Source organism: Girardinichthys multiradiatus, chromosome 14 (assembly GCF_021462225.1).
Source record: "Girardinichthys multiradiatus isolate DD_20200921_A chromosome 14, DD_fGirMul_XY1, whole genome shotgun sequence".
NCBI classification, from domain to species: Eukaryota; Metazoa; Chordata; class Actinopteri; order Cyprinodontiformes; family Goodeidae; genus Girardinichthys; species Girardinichthys multiradiatus.
This window is the reverse complement of record NC_061807.1, coordinates 15,701,160-15,720,040: the sequence shown is the minus strand read 5'-3', so window position 1 is coordinate 15,720,040 and position 18,881 is coordinate 15,701,160. Positions and strand designations below refer to the sequence as shown.

The 18,881-nt window shown below is 41.4% G+C and overlaps 1 protein-coding gene across 3 annotated transcripts; it reads right to left on the bottom strand.

Moving 5' to 3' along the window:
* Window positions 1-1,090: 1,090 nt before the first annotated feature.
* LOC124881370 (NACHT, LRR and PYD domains-containing protein 4E-like) lies at window positions 1,091-18,429 on the bottom strand. Of its 3 annotated transcripts, none has more exons than XM_047386949.1 (12): window positions 18,318-18,429; window positions 15,292-15,417; window positions 15,139-15,216; window positions 12,351-12,458; window positions 10,323-10,392; window positions 9,939-10,170; window positions 6,748-8,542; window positions 3,910-4,083; window positions 3,249-3,422; window positions 2,633-2,743; window positions 2,317-2,363; window positions 1,091-2,162 (listed from the first exon to the last, which is right to left on the bottom strand). In XM_047386949.1, exons 2-12 carry the CDS (start codon window positions 15,366-15,368, stop codon window positions 1,621-1,623), a joined length of 3,408 nt encoding a protein of 1,135 aa, XP_047242905.1. In that variant the 5' UTR covers window positions 15,369-15,417; window positions 18,318-18,429; the 3' UTR covers window positions 1,091-1,620. The 3 variants fall into 3 exon arrangements, with proteins under 3 accessions (XP_047242905.1, XP_047242904.1, XP_047242906.1); XM_047386948.1 differs by having other exon boundaries at window positions 18,198-18,334; XM_047386950.1 differs by lacking the exon at window positions 2,633-2,743 and having other exon boundaries at window positions 18,198-18,334.
* Window positions 18,430-18,881: the final 452 nt, after the last annotated feature.

The window sequence follows — 18,881 nt, the reverse complement described above, 5'->3', positions numbered from 1 at the left end:
TGAAATATGTTTTTTTTCCTCTACTTACCTAATGTGGCCTCTTTTCTCATCTAGCAAGGGCAGCGCCTGTGAGTGGGCAGCAAAGCCTCGGTGACCCGTCCCCCCATTGTCTTGTGTCATGATGTATGTTTGGATGGGTTGTACTGGAATTCTAATTTCCCCTCGGGGATCAATAAAGTATCTTTGAATTGAATTGAATTTGAATAGGTCAAACACTATATCCATCATGGGAGAAGAAGTGGAGGTGGTGGAGGAGTATAAATACCTCGGTGTTCACCTGGACAACAGACTGGAGTGGAGATGCAACTGTGAAGCCATCTACAAGAAGCGACAGAGCAGACTGTACTTGTTGAGGAAGCTTAGGTCCTTCGGTGTTTGCAGCAAGATGCTGCATATCTTCTATAAGTCTGTGGTGGAGAGTTATGGAGAGTATGATCTCTGCATCATCTGCTGGGGAAGCAGCATCAGAGCCAGGGACTTAAAAAGCTCAACAAGCTAATTAAGAAGGCTGGTTCTGTTCCAGGGACTCCTCTAGAACCTCTGGAGATCATTGTGCAAAGACGGATTCTTCATAAAATGAAGAACATTATGGAGAACTCTGAGCATCCTCTTCATGAGACTGTCCTACAGCAACAGAGTGTCTTCAGTCAGAGGTTTCTTCAGATCTGCTGTAAGACGGAGCGCTACAGGAGATCCTTCCTGCCCACAGCCATCAGCATCTACAACGGCTCTTTGAAGAAACCTTCATAATATGAGCTATAACAACATTTAATTTCCCTTTGGGATTAATAAAGTATTTTTAAATTGAATTGTTATAAAGGGAAACCAGGAGGAACCGTGCATCTCCGGTACCAGTTCCCGCTCTGACTACGCTGCGGTCCTTTCAACCGGAGCTTTTTGAAGGGAGCAGACTGACAGGTCGGGTTTTTAACAGTCATCCCTGAGCCGGGCCATGTCAGCCATATGGGTCCATATGTTGCCCTTAATAAAAAGTTCTCCTAAACTGTGGCTCTCATTTGCAGCATGGAGCCGATTTCTGAATGTAATCAGAGTGATGCACTGGACTCAACTGCTATAAGGGCACCAGCTCTAAGTGAAAATGCTTTAATGAACAGAAATGTAATTCAATAGTGCAACCTATTTGTGATGCACAAATTTAGTGGCACGATGGCCTCTTCAACTCATGATTCCTCTATACTGTCTCCCCCCAGGGTCTCCTCTTAGTTGGATGTCTCCAGAAAACCTCCAAATGGAGGCGGCCAGGAGGCATTTAGTTATTCCTTATTTTGATTAGCTCATAATAATAATAATACATATAGAAACAAAAAACAGTTAAAAGGGTGGAAGCCACTTATATTGAGCAATGTTTAACATTAACTGAAGTTGTGTTTTTAAAAGTAGTAATGATTACAATTATTGAAAAGTGCAGTTTAGAACGTTTTTAAGTGAGTTCAACAGAGGTTATGAGTAGTTGATAGGCTTTTACATGAATCAGTTTATTTTTCTGCAATCCAGTCTCTCTTTAAACAGTTTCATCTTTTCATATGTGACCTCTGAAGCTGGCCTCATCCTGAGACAGTGTGTGTTTACAGAAATTAAGCTTAAATTGTGGAACCTACACTAAAATGAGCACCAAGACCCCTTAGAAGGATCCCTGAATTCAAATCCAAATCCAGGATAAAGAGGTTCAGTGAAGGTGGTGCTGAAGGAGTAGAGGTGGACCAGTGTGTCTGAGGAGACTCTGTAGAAGGACAGGGTCCCAGCAGGATAGTCCACATAGACTGTTACTCTTCTGGAGGAGGAGGAGGAGGAGGAGGAGGAAGGGATAAAAACTTTTGTACAGTTATTCCAAACAGCGTAACCATCATCTGAGCAGATTACACACCAGGAGCGATCATTAAATCCAAACCAGGAGTCGTCACTGTGTCCCTTTCTTTTGATTCCTCTGTAACTCACAGAAATGTAAACCTTCCCACTCCACTCCACCTCCCAGTAACAGCGACCACTCAGTCCATTGGTGCACAGCAGCTCAAAGAGGTCAAATCTGTCTGGATGATCAGGATAGAGCTGCTCCTCTCCTACACGCGTCACCTTCCTGTGGTCGTCAGATAACTTGAGGTGTTTGTTTACAGAGTTCATGTCGACTGAGAGTGAACAGGAATCTAAACAACATAAACACAATTCAGCTTGAAAAACTGATCTATAAACAAGTCATTTTCTAAACACCTTGATCATGACTAAGAAAAGAGTGAAGTGAACACTGGGAGGTGATTTAATGTGCCACTTTATCATATATCAAATGAAAAACACACTTACACTTCCTCAGACCTGCTGTTAACCACTGGACTCCAGCAGGATCCACCCTGGAAGAACAACATTTTTAAGTACATCCACAATTGAAAGTAGAACAACTCGTTGAGTCTTAATTACCATTTACATTAAACTTATATGGACACCCATGAAGAACAAAAGACTTCTGGGAAAGATGTTAATTTAGGTTTGTTGGAGAACATTGATTAACAAACTGCATGATGAAGACCAAGGAACAGAGGAGACAGGTCAGTGATAAAGTTGGAGAAGTTCAAAGCAGGGTTAGATTATAAAACAACATCCCAAGCTTCAAACATCTCACAGAGCTCTGTTCAATCCTTCCAGGGAACGAGACCATTTATCAGAGAACCAGCCAAGATGCTCATGGTAACTCCAGAAGAGCTCCTGAGGTCCACTTCTCAGGTGGGACAATCTATTGACAGGACAACTGTTAGCTGTGCTTTAATGTATAGTATGAAGCTTTTTTGGAAAATAAACAAAAAGAAAGCCATTGTTAATAAAAAGTGCATTTTAAAATGTGTTATAATCCATCTACAGGACACATCAAACATGTAAGAGATGAGACCAAAACATTATGGCCAAGATTTGTATAATAAAAACTTATAATTGTCCTTGCAGTTTACAATTAGATGTCTAGTTGTTGATTAAATGGTGCTGGTGTCTCACAAAACATCCATTAAAATTTAGTTATAACCTGACAAAATGTGAAAAGATTCAAGGAAAATTAATACTTTTACAAGCTGCTTTAAATGGATTCAGTGTGAAAGAGACTGGTTCTTTTTGGAGTGAACTGCATGCTTTATTAAGTCAAAGACAATCTGTGTAATTAATGACACCAGTAATCAGTAATGGTGATTACTGTTGTACCCAGTATCTAACAATAAGCCACTGTGTAGCTGCAGCAGAGGTTTCCCTACTTGAGAGTCTCCAGCTTCCAGTCTGCATCATCTACTCCAGCTGCCAGAAGCTGAACTCCTGCCTCTCCTGGATGATTGTAACTCAGGTCCAGCTCTCTCAGGTGACCAGGATTCAAGGTCAGAGCTGAGGCCAGAGCAGCAAAGCCTTCATCTGTGATCAGACAGCCAGAAAGCCTGCAGACACAAAAACAGATCTTTTGTGTCTAAATAATATATAATTAATAATATATAATAACAAAATATATTATTTTATTACAATTAAAGATTTTAAAATGTTAATTTTGTATCAATGCTGCTATGATCCAGTGCAAGACACCAAATGCCCATTACAAATACACCAGCAAAGAAGGGCAAAAATAAACAATCTAAAATTATGTAAAATACCACCAAAAAAAATCCACATGTGGGTGAATGTTGGTTTTGTGGAAAGCAACCATCACTTATTCAATATGCTTCTGTGCAAGAAAACTTAATCTCCACAAAAAGAATGTTCTAGACCTGTGCATATTTTTATGACACAGTGGAGATTGCCAATGAAAACACTGACTGAGTTACAAATCCTGTATTTTATTGGATTTAAAAATAACCGGGAGTTTTAAAAAGACATTTTATAAAAATGTTTTACCTCCACTTCCTCAGAATCTGACATTTTTGAACTAACCTTAAAACCTCAAGTTCACAGTGTGGACTCTTCAGTTCAGCACAGAGCAGCTTCACTCCTGAATCCTTCAGGTTGTTGTTACTCAGGTCCAACTCTTTCACACAGGAAGACTGTGAGCTGAGAACTGAGGATAGAGCTTCACAGCTTCTCTCTGTCAGGTTACAGCCACTCAGTCTAAAGAAACAAATTACAAAGTTTGATTTTGTTATTTTTTTTTTGTAAAAAAACTTGCTGGATTCTTTTAAAAATTCTGTTACAATGTAAAACCTAAGGGTGAAGTAGCCCCTTCAAGCATCGGTAACAGTTTCTGATTTTGAGTTTTCTGGGTCAAGCTAATAATCAGTTATGAATAATTCACAGCAGGAAGTTCCTAAATGACATCAGAGCAGAGTATGCTAAAAATAATGTGATGTGACATCGACACGTTATGCTGGTACAGTACTCAGATGTTTTGACAACAACTCTCATGAGGTGAAAACAGGTGATAACAGCATTGATTTATGATCGGTATCAAGAGTCTCTAATGAAACCTAGCTTCTGATACCTGCTGTAGGTCTTCTTGCTGCATGCCAGCCACATCACCAGCAAGACATGCTGCCATGTTTTGTCTGGCCAACTTTAAAATGTCAAAGCCTATTTTGCTGTACACAGACTGCTAAGTTGATTTTATTGTTTATTCACTTTATTTTACTGATCAAATCTGGCTTTAAATTTTGTCATAGAATCAGAGCTTTTTATTTTGCCTCTGAACAATGACATTTAGGTGTCTATATTTATCACATTTCACATACAGGTGGTAACTGGCACGCAAACATGTTGTGCTCTGTTATTTATATTAAAACAACACTGAACATTAACAGGAAACAGAGACCAGAAAGCTATAACATAGCCAAAGGGACATTGAATGAAAAAAAAACTGTCCTGTTGTATGCAAGACAGATTATTTAATTATTTATCTCCCTTGATATTCTTTACCTTCTGTAACGAGTCTCAGATGTAGATACTGTTAGAAGAAGCTAGACCTGAGACACACCTCTACGTTTTGGTGTCAGAAACACATTTAGGAACAAATAAAGCTGAGGAAGTTTTAGGCCACTTGTTACCAGAACCACTGCTATTAAGATTGTGGACTTTGTATTATTGCATTTACAGGTCCTTCTCAAAATATTAGCATATTGTGATAAAGTTAATTATTTTCCAGAATGTCATGATGAAAATGTAACATTCATATATTTTAGATTCATTGCACACTAACTGAAATATTTCAGGTCTTTTATTGTCTTAATACAGATGATTGTGGCATACAGCTCATGAAAACCCAAAATTTCTATCTCACAAAATTAGCATATTTCATCTGACCAATAAAAGAAAAGTGTTTTTAATACAAAAAACGTCAACCTTCAAATAATCATGTACAGTTATGCACTCAATACTTGGTCGGGAATCCTTTTGCAGAAATGACTGCTTCAATGCGGCGTGGCATGGAGGCAATCAACCTGTGGCACTGCTGAGGTCTTATGGAGGCCCAGGATGCTTCGATAGCGGCCTTTAGCTCATCCAGAGTGTTGGGTCTTGAGTCTCTCAACGTTCTCTTCACAATATCCCACAGATTCTCTATGGGGTTCAGGTCAGGAGAGTTGGCAGGCCAATTGAGCACAGTGATACCATGGTCAGTAAACCATTTACCAGTGGTTTTGGCACTGTGAGCAGGTGCCAGGTCGTGGTGAAAAATTAAATCTTCATCTCCATAAAGCTTTTCAGCAGATGGAAGCATGAAGTGCTCCAAAATCTCCTGATAGCTAGCTGCATTGACCCTGCCCTTGATAAAACACAGTGGACCAACACCAGCAGCTGACACGGCACCCCAGACCATCACTGACTGTGGGTACATGACACTGGACTTCAGGCATTTTGGCATTTCCTTCAGTCCCCAGTCTTCCTCCAGACTCTGGCACCTTGATTTCCGAATGACATGCAGAATTTGCTTTCATCTGAAAAAAGTACTTTGGACCACTGAGCAACAGTCCAGTGCTGCTTCTCTGTAGCCCAGGTCTGGGGAATGCAGCACCTGTAGCCCATTTCCTGCACACGTCTGTGCACGGTGGCTCTGGATGTTTCTACTCCAGACTCAGTCCACTGCTTCCACAGGTCCCCCAAGGTCTGGAATGGGCCCTTCTCCACAATCTTCCTCAGGGTCCGGTCACCTCTTCTCGTTGTGCAGCATTTTCTGCCACACTTTTTCCTTCCCACAGACTTCCCACTGAGGTGCCTTGATACAGCACTCTGGGAACAGCCTATTTGTTCAGAAATTTCTTTCTGTCTCTTACCCTCTTGCTTGAGGGTGTCAATAGTGGCCTTCTGGACAGCAGTCAGGTCGGCAGTCTTACCCATGATTAGGGTTTTGAGTGATGAACCAGGCTGGGAGTTTTAAAGGCCTCAGGAATCTTTTGCAGGTGTTTAGAGTTAACTCGTTGATTCAGATGATTAGGTTCATAGCTCGTTTAGAGACCCTTTTAATGATATGCTAATTTTGTGAGATAGGAATTGTGGGTTTTCATGAGCTGTATGCCAAAATCATCCGTATTAAGACAATAAAAGACCTGAAATATTTCAGTTAGTGTGCAATGAATCTAAAATATATGAATGTTAAATTTTCATCATGACATTATGGAAAATAATGAACTTTATCACAATATGCTAATATTTTGAGAAGGACCTGTAGTTTACCTTCATTATGTCTTTAATCTGTTCAGTGTTTTTTTAAATAGATCCCACAGGAATGCTACTGATTTTGCTGTATGCTATTTTGTCAGGTAAAATAAAATTTTTTGTACTTACATAACTTTGCTGGAGGCTTTGACTACTGGCAGCAGCCTCAGAAGAGCATTATCTGAAGGAAAGTATTTCTTCAGGTCAAAGATCTCCAGACTTTTATCTGATGAAAGCAGGAAGAAGTTCAGAGCCGACCACTGAGCAGGAGACAGTTGATCTGCCAGAAGACTTCCTGTGCGTAGAGATTGTTGGATTTCCTCCACCAGAGACTGATCCTTTAGTTCGTTTAGACAGTGGAACAGATTGATGCTTTTCTCCACAGAAAGATTTTTATTTATCTTCTCCTTGATGTACTGGGCTATTTCTATGTTGATCTGTGATCTGGTTACTGTCTGTGACATCAGTCCCCTTAGGAGAGTCTGATTGGTCTCCAGTGAAAGACCCATAAGGAAGCGGAGGAACAGGTCCAGGTGTCCATCGGGACTCTCTAGGGCCATGTCCACAGCACTCTTGTAGATATCAATCTCTGAAGATTCATGGTTTCTTTCTTCTAAATCCTTGGATTTCATTTTGTCTTCTACCAGCGGATTGACTCCAGATTTGATGAAGGTCAGATGAACATGAAGAGCAGCCAGAAACTCCTGAACACTCAGGTGGACGAAGCAGAACAAAGTGTTCTGATACAGCCCTCTCTCCTCTTGGAAGATCTGTGTGAACACTCCTGAGCACACTGAAACTTCTTTGAGATCGATGCCACACTCTGTCAGGTCTGATTCATAGAAGAGGAGGTTTCTTTTTAGAAGCTGCTCAAAAGCCAGTTTTCCCAGAGACTCCATCGTCTTCTGGCTCTTTGGACTCCAGTGTGAATCTGTCTCCACTCCTCCATCATACTTGAACTTCTTCACCTTGGCCTGCACCACCAGGAAATGTATGTACATCTCAGTCAGGGTGTTTGGCAGCTTTTCTCTGTTTTTGTTGTTTAACATGTCTTCCACAACTGTAGCAGTGATCCAGCAGAAGATTGGGATGTGGCACATGATGTGGAGGCTTCGTGATTTCTTGATGTGGGAAATTACCATTTTTTCTTGCTTCTTATATCTAAATCTCTTTGTGAAGTACTCATCTTTCTGTAGGTCAGAGAATCCCCTAATCTCCGTCGTCATGCCAACAAACTCAGGAGGGATCCGATTGGCTGCTGCAGGTCGTGTGGTTATCCAGAGGCGAGCTGAAGGAAGCAGTTTCCCTCTGATGAGGTTTGTCAGAAGAACATCCACTGAGGCGGACTTTGTTACATCCGTCAGGATTTCATTGTTGTGGAAGTCCAGAGGAAGTCGACACTCATCCAATCCGTCAAAGATGAAAACAACATTTAACTCTTTAAACCTGTAGATTTCTTTGGTTTCACTAAAAAAGTGATGAACAAGCTCCGCCAAGCTGAGCTGTTTTCCTTTTAACAGATTCAGTTCTCTGAACGTGAATGGAAACATGAACTGGATGTCCTGGTTGGCTTGGTTTTCAGCCCAGTCCAGAGTGAACTTCTGTGTCAAGACTGTTTTCCCAATGCCAGCCACTCCCTTAGTCATGACTGTTCTGATTGGTTCCTTTCTTCCAGTTAGGGGTTTAAATATGTCTCCATGTGTAATTGGTGTTTCTGGTCTGTCTGGTGTCCAAGACACTGCTTCGATCTGTCTGACCTCATGTTCATTGTTGACCTCTCCAGTTCCTCCCTCTGTGATGAAGAGCTCCGTGTAGATCTGATTCAGAAAGGTTGGATTTCCTGATTTAGAAATCCCTTCAAACACATTCTGGTACTTCTTCTTGAGGTCCGACTTCAGTGTTTTCTGGCATGTGATGAGTGATTCTTAAAAACAAAACAGAAAAAATGTAATTTCTAAGAATAATTTACTGCTTCGCTGTAGTTTATCACACTTAGAAAACATTTGTCGTTGACACTAAGCTTTAGGGAAAGCTTCAGCAAACACTAAGAATTTCATTCATAAAAGACCACATAAATCACTTGCGGGGTTCCCCAAGGTCCCATCCCAGGACTCCTCCTATTCTACATACTGCCCCTATCTCAGATAATGATAAACAACAACATAAGTTGTCATAACTATGCAGACGACACAAAGCTTCCGTTACTACAGCTAGAAACCACAGATCAGGCCCGAAATCTGGGTGTAGTGATGGACTCAGACCAAAACCTTCAGGTACATAAAGACAGTAACACCTAGACTATCACCTAAAGAACATTTCCAGGATTAAAGGACTAATGTCTCAGCGGGACCTTGAAAAACTAATTAATGTCTTCATGTTTAGTAGAATTGATTACTACAACGGTGTCTTCACAGGTCTGCCTAAAAAGACAATCAGACAGCTGCAGTTGATCCAGAACGCTACTGCCCGCGTCCTTACTAAAACTAAGAAAGTAGAGCACATCACCCCAGTTCTAAAGTCTTTACATTGACTCCCCATATCTCAAAGAATAGACTTTAAGATACGTTTGTTAGTTTACAAATCAATGAATGGCTTACCATCAAAATACAGTAAAGATCTATTGCCGTTGTATCGACCTTCCAAACCACTCAGGTCTTCTGGCTCAAGTCCACTCTGCATCCCACGAATTATCATTCAGTTTTTAAGCTCCATTAATTCGGAACAAACTACCAGAAAGCGGCAAAAATGCTGAAACCCGGAGTTCTTTTAAATCAAGGTAAGGTTGCTTTTTGTTTAGAGTTGCTTTTGATTGTTATATTCAAACTATAAACTGAAACATCATCAATTTATGATGATGACATGTACTTCTCTTTTTTCTGTTTTCTTTTCTTATGTTTTATTTATGTTAAGCACTTTAATTGGTCTTGTTACTGAAATATGTTATACAAATAAGCTTTTCTTGCCTTTTTTCCATACTTCTCAAAACCTGGACAATGATACAAATCCTGTTACATCCTTCTCTAAACTAGGTAGTTTGCCATGGGGGACCCAACCAGGGGTTAAAGCCAGTCCAAAACAGCTCCTATGATCCTGCTCAAGGGTTTTCATCATACCTATCTTATTAGGCAGTTGAAGAACCATCCACAGATTATATTCTAGTATTTTTGACTTATTATTTCTTTTACAAAACCAAATCTTCTATTTTTGTTTTTTAGGGTTGGCGTAAAATTGAACAAAAACTTATTTTTTTTGGTCTGTGGCAAATATGGGTAGATTTATAATTTCTGTAGCAGAATAACTCTATAGACAAATTGTCTTACTGCTCTGCAGAAGGTCAGCCAGTTCATCTTGCTTCATCCGTCTCAGGAAGTCCAGAGTGATCTTTAATAATGCCTCTCTGCTGCTGCACCTCCTCTGCTTCTCGTCTTCATTTCCCAACAGCCCCTCGTCCTGTTCCTGACCCTCTAAACAGTCAGGGTAATCAGAACATAAGAACTTTTGGATGCTCTTCAGCTCATCCTTCACAAACATCCCAATATTTTTCTCCAGCTCCTGAAACAGAATACCACATGAGTGACCCATCTGACAAAAACCAAATCCTTAAACCTAAGACTGATGTTAAACAGACTGACAATCAAATGATCTACAAAGTGCTTCATAGAGATGAATGCATGGAGAAAAGTAGTACCTATACATATACAGACCATAAAAATTAAGCCCAGCTCCATTGGATGCTCATGCGGAGATTGACCAACTTCTGAGCTCTGCTTGAATCTATGGAAAAATCATGAAGAATTAGCTTCCATTATGTCGGTGCAAACTCAGAGCAGAAGTAAGTAAAGTGAGATGTGGAAGATGACTTTCTATCGTGTAGCCAACTATACTCAGCAGCTGAGCCTACTGCTGTTTTGACATCTCCTTGACCAAGGTGTTTCTATAATTCTATATGACCACCTTTCAGTTTTTAAAACTGTGCTCCAAACAGGGTCTTTTGGAAGAAATTTCCACATATTTATATGTAAAATAAGGCTTCACAATATATTGTGAATATATCGTCATAACAATATCAATGTGTGAAGTATTCATATTGCAAACAATGGTTTGGAGTGCAATAATAGTTGGCTAATATATTGCTAATGTAATATTTAGCCCGTTGGACAGAGTTTCGGGGTAGCAGATGCTCTCACTGGACACGAACAACATCAACCCTAAATGGTGAAGGTCACAGACTGATGGATGCACAAACAGGAAAGAGAGGAAGGAAGAAAACAGGCATGTTGCAACTGCTGTCCTGGTGAAAATATTTACCCTAAAATAGAGTTAAACTGTACGTTGGAGTTTACCCCAGTGAACGAGAGGGTAGCCTCCCTCCGCCTACGGGTGGAGGGACGGGTTCTGACTGTTGTTAGTGCTTATGCACCAAACAGTAGTTCAGACTGCCTAACAGTCGGGATTCCTTGGAGGGGGTGTTGGAGAGCACCCCTCTGGGGGACTCCCTTGTTCTGCTGGGGGATTTCAACACTCACTTTGGCAACGACAGTGAAACCTGGAGGGGCGTGGTTGGGAGGAATGGCCCTCCCGTTCTGAACCCGAGTGGTGTTTTGTTATTGGACTTCTGTACTCGTCATGGATTATCCATAACTAACACCATGTTTAAGCATGAGGGTGTCCATATGTGCTCTTGGCACCAGGACACCCTAGGTCGCGGTTCGATGATCGACTTTGTTGTTGTGTCATCTGATTTGTGGCCGCATGTCTTGGGCACTCGGGTGAAGAGGGGACCGGAGCTTTCCACTGACCACTACCTGGTGGTGAGCTGGCTCCGATGGTGGGAAAGGATGCCAGTAAGACCTGGCAGACTCAAACGAATCTTGAGGGTCTGCTGGGAACGCCTGGTGGAATCTCCCATGAGGCAGAGCTTCAACTCCCGGGAGAGCTTCAAACACGTTCCGGGGGAGGTGGGAGACATTGAGTCCAAGTGGGCCATGTTCAACACCTCAATTGCCAAGGCGGCTTAAGTTCCTTAAGGCTCTGGATGTTATCGGGTTGTGTTGGTTAACGCGACTCTGCAGAATAGACAGATTCAGCGCCCGCCTCACTGCTGACGCAGCACCACTGCTGAGGCAGAGCTGAGTCAAATCTATGGTCATGAGCTTTGGGTCGTGACCAAAAGAAAGAGATCACGGATACAAGCAGCCGAAATGGGTTTCCTCCCTTATAGGTATAGATAGGGTGAGAATTTCGGACATCCGGGAGGGACTCAGAGTAGAGCCGCTGCTTCTCCACATTGAGAGGAGCCAGCTGAGTTGGCTCGGGCATCTGGTTAGGATGCCTCCTGGATCCCTCCCTGGTGAGGTGTTCCGGGCACGTCCCACCGGGAGGAGGTCCAGAGGAAGATCCAGGACACACTGGAGGGACTATGTTTCTCGGGTGGCCTGGAAAAGCCTTGGGATTCCCCGAGCAGTCCCAAGTGGCTGGGGAGAGGGAAGTCTGGGTCTCTCTGCTTAGGCTGCTGCCACCACGACACGACCCCGGATAGGCGGAAGACAATGGATGGATAAAGTTAGCTTCAAAAGCAGTACATAATATAAATCCTCTTACTGGTGATAGATTTGCAAGAAGTTGGTTTAGTAAAGAAATCCATTTGTATTATATATAAACATATAAAAGCTGTAATTTTGGAAGAAACACCTTTTCATGTTACACAGTTAAAACATTTACATAAAGCTCACCTCTTTGCATCTGAAGGTTGGCCAAGTTTAAAATTTATATAATCTGGTTTTGATTGGTTGCTCTTCATAGACAGACAGCTAGGTTCAGGTTCTGGTTCCTGTTCTTTCCTGTGGATGAGAATGTGAATGCTGGACCTTGGTGTGGAAAACAATCATGGACCCATATAATGGTCTTCGAGCATCGATGTGAAAGATGTGTCTCACCTGGCAGTGACTAACACACCTGTGCTTGCACCAAACGACGGTTTACTTCGATGTGAATGTTTAATAAACACTCACCAGCCACTTTATTAGGTACACCTATCCAACTGCTAGTTATAAATTTCTAATCAGCCAATGACTTGGCAGCAACTCAATGCATTTAGGCATGTGGACATGGTCAAGACGATCTGCTGCAGTTCAAACCGAGCATCAGAATGGGGAAGAAAGGTGATTTAAGTGACTTTGAATGTGGCATGGTTGTTGGTGCCAGACGGGCTGGTCTGAGTATTTCAGAAAATGCTGATCTACTGGGATTTTCACACACTACCATCTCTAGGGTTTACAGAAAATGGTCAGAAAAAGAGAAAATATCCAGTGAGCGGCAGTTCTGTGGGCACAAATGCCTTGTTGATGCCAAAGGTTAGATGAGAATGGCCAGACTGGTTCGAGCTGATAGAAAGGAAACAGTAGCTCTAATAACCACTCGTTACAACCAAGGCATGTAGAAGAGCATCTCTGAACGCACAACACGTCAAACCTTGAGGCGAATGGGCTACAGCAGCAGAAGACCACACCGAGTGCCACTCCTGTCAGTTAACAACAAGAAACTGAGGCTACAGTTCGCACAGGCTCACCAAAATTGGACAATAGAAGACTGGAAAAACGTTGCCTGGTCTAATGAGTCTTGATTTCTGCTGCGACATTCGGATGGTAGGGTCAGAATTTGGCATCAACAACATGAAAGCATGGATCCATCCTGCCTTGTATCAACGGTTCAGGCTGGTGGTGGTGGTGTAATGGTGTGGGGGATATTTTCTTGAACCACTTTGGGCCACTTAGTACCAATTGAGCATCGTGTCAACGCCACAGCCTACTTGAGTATTGTTGCTGACCATGTCCATCCCTTTATGACCACAGTGTACCCATCTTCTGATGGTTACTTCCAGTAGGATAACGCGCCATGTCATGAAGCACGAATCATCTCAGACTGGTTTCTTGAACATGACAATGAGTTCACTGGACTCAAATGGCCTCCACAGTCACCAGATCTCAATCCAATAGAGAACCTTTGGGATGTGGTGGAACGGGAGATTTGCATCATGATGTGCAGCCAACAAATCTGCAGCATCTGTGTGATGCTATCATGTCAATATGGACCAAATTCTCTGAGGAATGTTTCCAGTACCTTGTTGAATCTATGCGACGAAGGATTAAGGCAGTTATGAAGGCAAAAGGCGGTCCAGCCCGGTACTAGCAAGGTATACCTAATAAAGTGGCCGGTGAATGTAGTTTAGTACTTCTGCATTGAATTTTCTGCAGCCCCAGGGACATATTAAATTCAGAAAAACACATGTCTCAGCAAGATATTAAATCAACAGTCATCATAATCCAGCATGTCTTAATGGTTTTTCACATTAGACCCTGGGCTGCATAGGTTACCGCCTGCTAGACAAGCTAGTGTACTCTTTCCCTAAATTATTTATACCCCTGGCAGATTAATGTTTAAACTATGTTTTAATTTAACCAGTATGTTTCTTCTGACTGGGAGTATTATGACTTCAATTTTATAGAAAATCTGTGAGGGGAGATAAAAGTCCCTTCTACAACACACATCATGGTGGGATTAAGGCCGCTTTCAGCCTTTTCTCCATGTGCTTGGAGAAAGGACCGAAGCGGCGAGGAGGGGTAGAAGTCGGCTCGCCTCCATCACGCCCCTAACTTATCAGGGGAGGTAGTCACAGGCCCAAACAGGCTGACTTGTATAGGGTCAAGCTGGCTTTATAAGTCGAGGATATAGTAATGATGTGGTTGTGCAACCAGCCAGCTGCAGGATTTAAATGTGTAAACAAGACTCAGAAATGATTTCTGAACAGAAGAGTAAGGAGGTGAGATCTATAATTCACATTTGAAGCATTTGCTTGGCCAACACAAGGATCGCTGCACTAAGTTTGTCCACCCTTACTGTTTTAAAAAGTAGGAATAAAAGGGAGAGCCTACCAGCTCAGGCAGGATGTGTAGGGACACCTCCTATTTTCATGTCTTTGTTTTAATATTTATAAATAGCCAGAAGGAGCTTGGAGCTGTTCATTTGTGTGGGTTTATGACGGAAATGTTTTATGAAAGAGGCTAAAGATTAGGGTGATGGTAAGGAGGCCTTTCAAACTCAAAGACTTGGAGCTCATCACCAAAGAGAAATCACCAAAATATCAGAGGAAAATGTAAAAAGCTGGTCAGAAATTATGACAATGGTTTCCCAGATGTAATGCCAATAAATGTTTTTCTACTGATTATTGTGAAGGGTATAAATAGTTTTCAACATCCCATGCTTTAAGAACATTTAAATAGAAAAGAAACATTATTTCTCTCAAAATGGGAACTGCTTTTTATTGTTTTATCATCATTTGAGGGACGCTCATGTCTCAGTTCCAAAGTTCTTGGGTGAATGAAAATAATTTTAAATGGAAATCTCCCAGGGGTATGAATAATAGTGAACATTACAGACCACTTCCCATATGAACAAAGTGTGTTCACTTTAAACATATGATTCAGTTATGTTTTACACATGTGAGATTCAGCTAAAGCTTACCTCTTTCTAGCTGAAAGCTGGCTCAGGACAGATGGGTCAGGTTTCATTTTAGGGTCACAATCTCTTTCAGCGTTACTTCTGTAAGTAAAGCTGGGTTAATGCTCAGCTCAGACATGGTGAAGAACCACAAACATTAAGAGATGGTCATCTCACCTCTGGCCCTCATGTTCCATGGATAGAGTTGTTTTAGAGCCAGGAACCTCCCCGTCTCTGTCCTCACACGGCTCCATGACACCAAATTCACATCCACATCAGCTCAGGCGCACAAGCTACCTGGACCTGCAGAAAAACACAGATCTGTGAACTGCATTTTGATTCAAATCAGTGCAATAAAAGATCAGCTGCACTTCTGCTCACTAGTTTTATATCAGTGCTAGGCAAAAAGGCTGCCATAGAACCAGGGTCCACCACACATGAGGAGGCAGGATCTACAACACCCTATAGAAGTTTTCACAGCCCTTGAACCCTTCCACTTTACAAAGGAATAGATTGGGTTTCTAGTGATACAAAGCAGTGCACAATTCTGAAGAGGGAGGAAAAGGATACACACCTTTCAAAATGATTCACAATTAAAAGTCTGAAAATGGTGGCCTGCATATATAGTAAGCTGCTTTTACCTTGATACACCTGAATGAAATTAGTGCAACCAACTGCCTTCAGATGTCCTGTGTGGGACTGAATCTCAGTATATGTCAAGCTCTTCAGTAAAGGGCTCCCAGGTTTTCTTTAGAGAACATTATTGAACAAACATCATGATGAAGACCAAGGAACACAGCTGACAGGTCAGGGATGAAGATGTGGAGAAGTCTGAAGCAGAGGGAGGTAATAAAACAATATCCTAAGCTTTGAACAAGGCATGAAGCACTGTTCAATCCAACATCAGAAAATGGAAAAAGTACGACCACCCACCTCCCACCTAAACTGACAGCCCAGGCAGGGACGAGGGCTCATGGTGTAAGAATTATGATTCTTAGTTAATGAATATTTATCAAAAATTATAATTAGAAATCATAATTCAGAAAAATTATTGGTCTTAACCAAAATCATTGCTTACTAATAGAAATCAGAGATGCATTCTGGTGTTGTGATGATGGGCTCACAGCTCTTATAATTACAATTAGTTAATTATTAGACATAATCACCCTGAATGTCACTGTTTATCAACTGTTCCACCAATTGGTGGCGGACACTAACCTTATTTTGACAGATAAATCACTGTTGCACAAAATAAACACAAACTCTTTCTCTTTATCTACACAGACATTTATTAAATCAACAGCCCTGATACACTTTGCTATTCTGATTCAATAATCTTCACCTAATCAAGCAGGCACAATTCTACAAAAAACGGGTAAAATAGCTAACCAAAAAAAGATAAAACAACATTGAGTGTCTATGAAAGTCAAACCAGCAGTTTATGGGCAAAAATGGTAATTGAACACAGCTTTGGGTTTACTTGGAATGTGGGACATGTAACCAGCAATATGTTCACATGGACAGCCCTTTAGCTGCGGCCTCCACCAGCATGCGCTCATAATATCCCCAAAGTTGGAGCTCAGTGAAACACAACCAGTGGAACAACACGCAGAGTGACGACAATGAAACAGTGTATTCCACTATGAGGTTCTAGCTGCAGCTTCAGGGTTCTGAGAACCTCTAGCAGTCCAACTTTTAAGTTGACCTGAGTCTGTGCTCAGGTGTTCAAACACAGTGAGACACACACAGCTTCAAAGCACTTCTTATCCCAGTAAGCTTTCAGCTCGTTGAGCTTCTCATGAGTTTGGCCAGGAGAATGAACGGAAACCCACGTGTGAGTTTCTGCTCTCCAACGTTGCGTGGTAACCGAGTCCCGCAGGAGAAAAAGCAATGGTAGACCGTCTCACTTGCTCTTATATAGCTCACTGTAATATTAGAGCAGCAACGCCCACTTCCTGTCAACTGCAATGCATGCTGAGAGATGTAGTAGCAGACGATAGCCCAACAATGACAACTCTGGAGGAGCTGCAAAGATCCACAGCTCAGCTCATCTGTTCACATGACTACTATTAGTCATGCACTCCACAAATCTACTTTGTTGATCTACCACAAACAGTCCAAATTAAATATGTGGAAGTTTGTGGTTTTCACATGACAACATTTGAGATGTTCAAAAGGTATGAATACTTCTGCAGGGCACAGCACATTCATTTACTTTAGCAGTTCTCACATGCAGTCGTAAGACATTTCAAGAGTTCACTCGGGACTTTCCAGTCGACATTTTCCACACAGCCCCAAAGCGAACTTTGTAGAATATGACATGTCAAATGTTTGGCAGTTCGACTGAATGAATTGATATGCATGTTAGTGAGAGCCAGGGACTTAAAACGCTCAACAAGCTGATAAAGAAGGCTGGTTCTGTTCTGGGGCCTCCTCTGGAGATCATTGTGCAAATAAGGATTCTTCATAAAATGAAGAACATTATGGAGAACCCTGAGCATCCTCTTCATGAGACTGAGGGTGTCTTCAGTCTGAGGCTTCTTCAGATCTGCTGTAAGACAGACCTCTACAGGAGATCCTTCCTGCCCAGACATCAGCATCTACAACGACTCTAGCTAGAAACCTGCATAATATGAGCTACAACATTAAATTTCCCTTAGGGGTTAATAAAGTATTTTTAATTGAAATTGAATAAAATGTCTTCATCGAGAGCAACGTGGAACCAAAGTCAGTTTGCTTGTTTGTGTCCTAACAGGCCGCATAAAGCTCGGTTTAAAAGTAGTAACAATAAAGGAATATTTAGGTTATTTTAATATGTCACAAAACATAAAAAACAAACATTTAATAAGGGTCCAGGGTCGTCACCACCAATGTTAGGCCATCAGTGTGAACATTAAACGCGGCCGCTTTGATAGTCGTTACTTCCGGTAGTTTAAAAAACTCGCCTTTATCTCTTAATGTGCCATCTATTGTGCGCCATTCGTCGGTAATAACAACAAATCAGTGATTTATCATTAACTAACCTAAACGCAGCTCTGAGACACAGAACATTCAAACAAAATGGCGAAAATAAACGTGTTTACCTGAACCAGCTGCAGCTGAGCTGCTGAGCACCGTTACGGGAGACAGATCATAAAGAGGAACAGTTTGGATTGATAATTAAGATTTCTGTTGTTTCGCTCCCAACGAACGGGTTGTATTACCTTCAGCTGGAGGTTGGTAGAAAGTAATCTGCGTCTGCAAACGAAAAAAATCAAACCGAAAGTGAAACTTTACTGACGGATTTCTCTCATACACACACAGGCACTCTGTCTCTTTATATATATATATATATATATATATATATATATATATATATATATATATATATATATATATATATATATATATATATATATATTATCTTACCAGCAGAATCCAAGCTGACCCGATAAAAGGTTACAAAGGGTGTGCCTCAGGGTTCTGTACTGGGTCCGTTATTATTTACCATTTACCTAAAAATTCTCATGGATATTCCTAATTTAGTTTTTCATTTCTATGCAGATTACTCCCTCATTAACTGCACAGCCCCCCTCCTGCTGAGGCCTTCCTTTGTATTTTGAAGCTTGTCCTAAATGCTGATGGAACAACATGTATGTTTTTCACCTCTTCAAGATCAGCACTTTCTAGAAGACCTTTAACAAGAAATGGTCAACAAACTGAGTTTGTATCTATTTTTAAATGTCTAGGATTTTTATATGATCACTTGACTGTTAGTAAACATATTC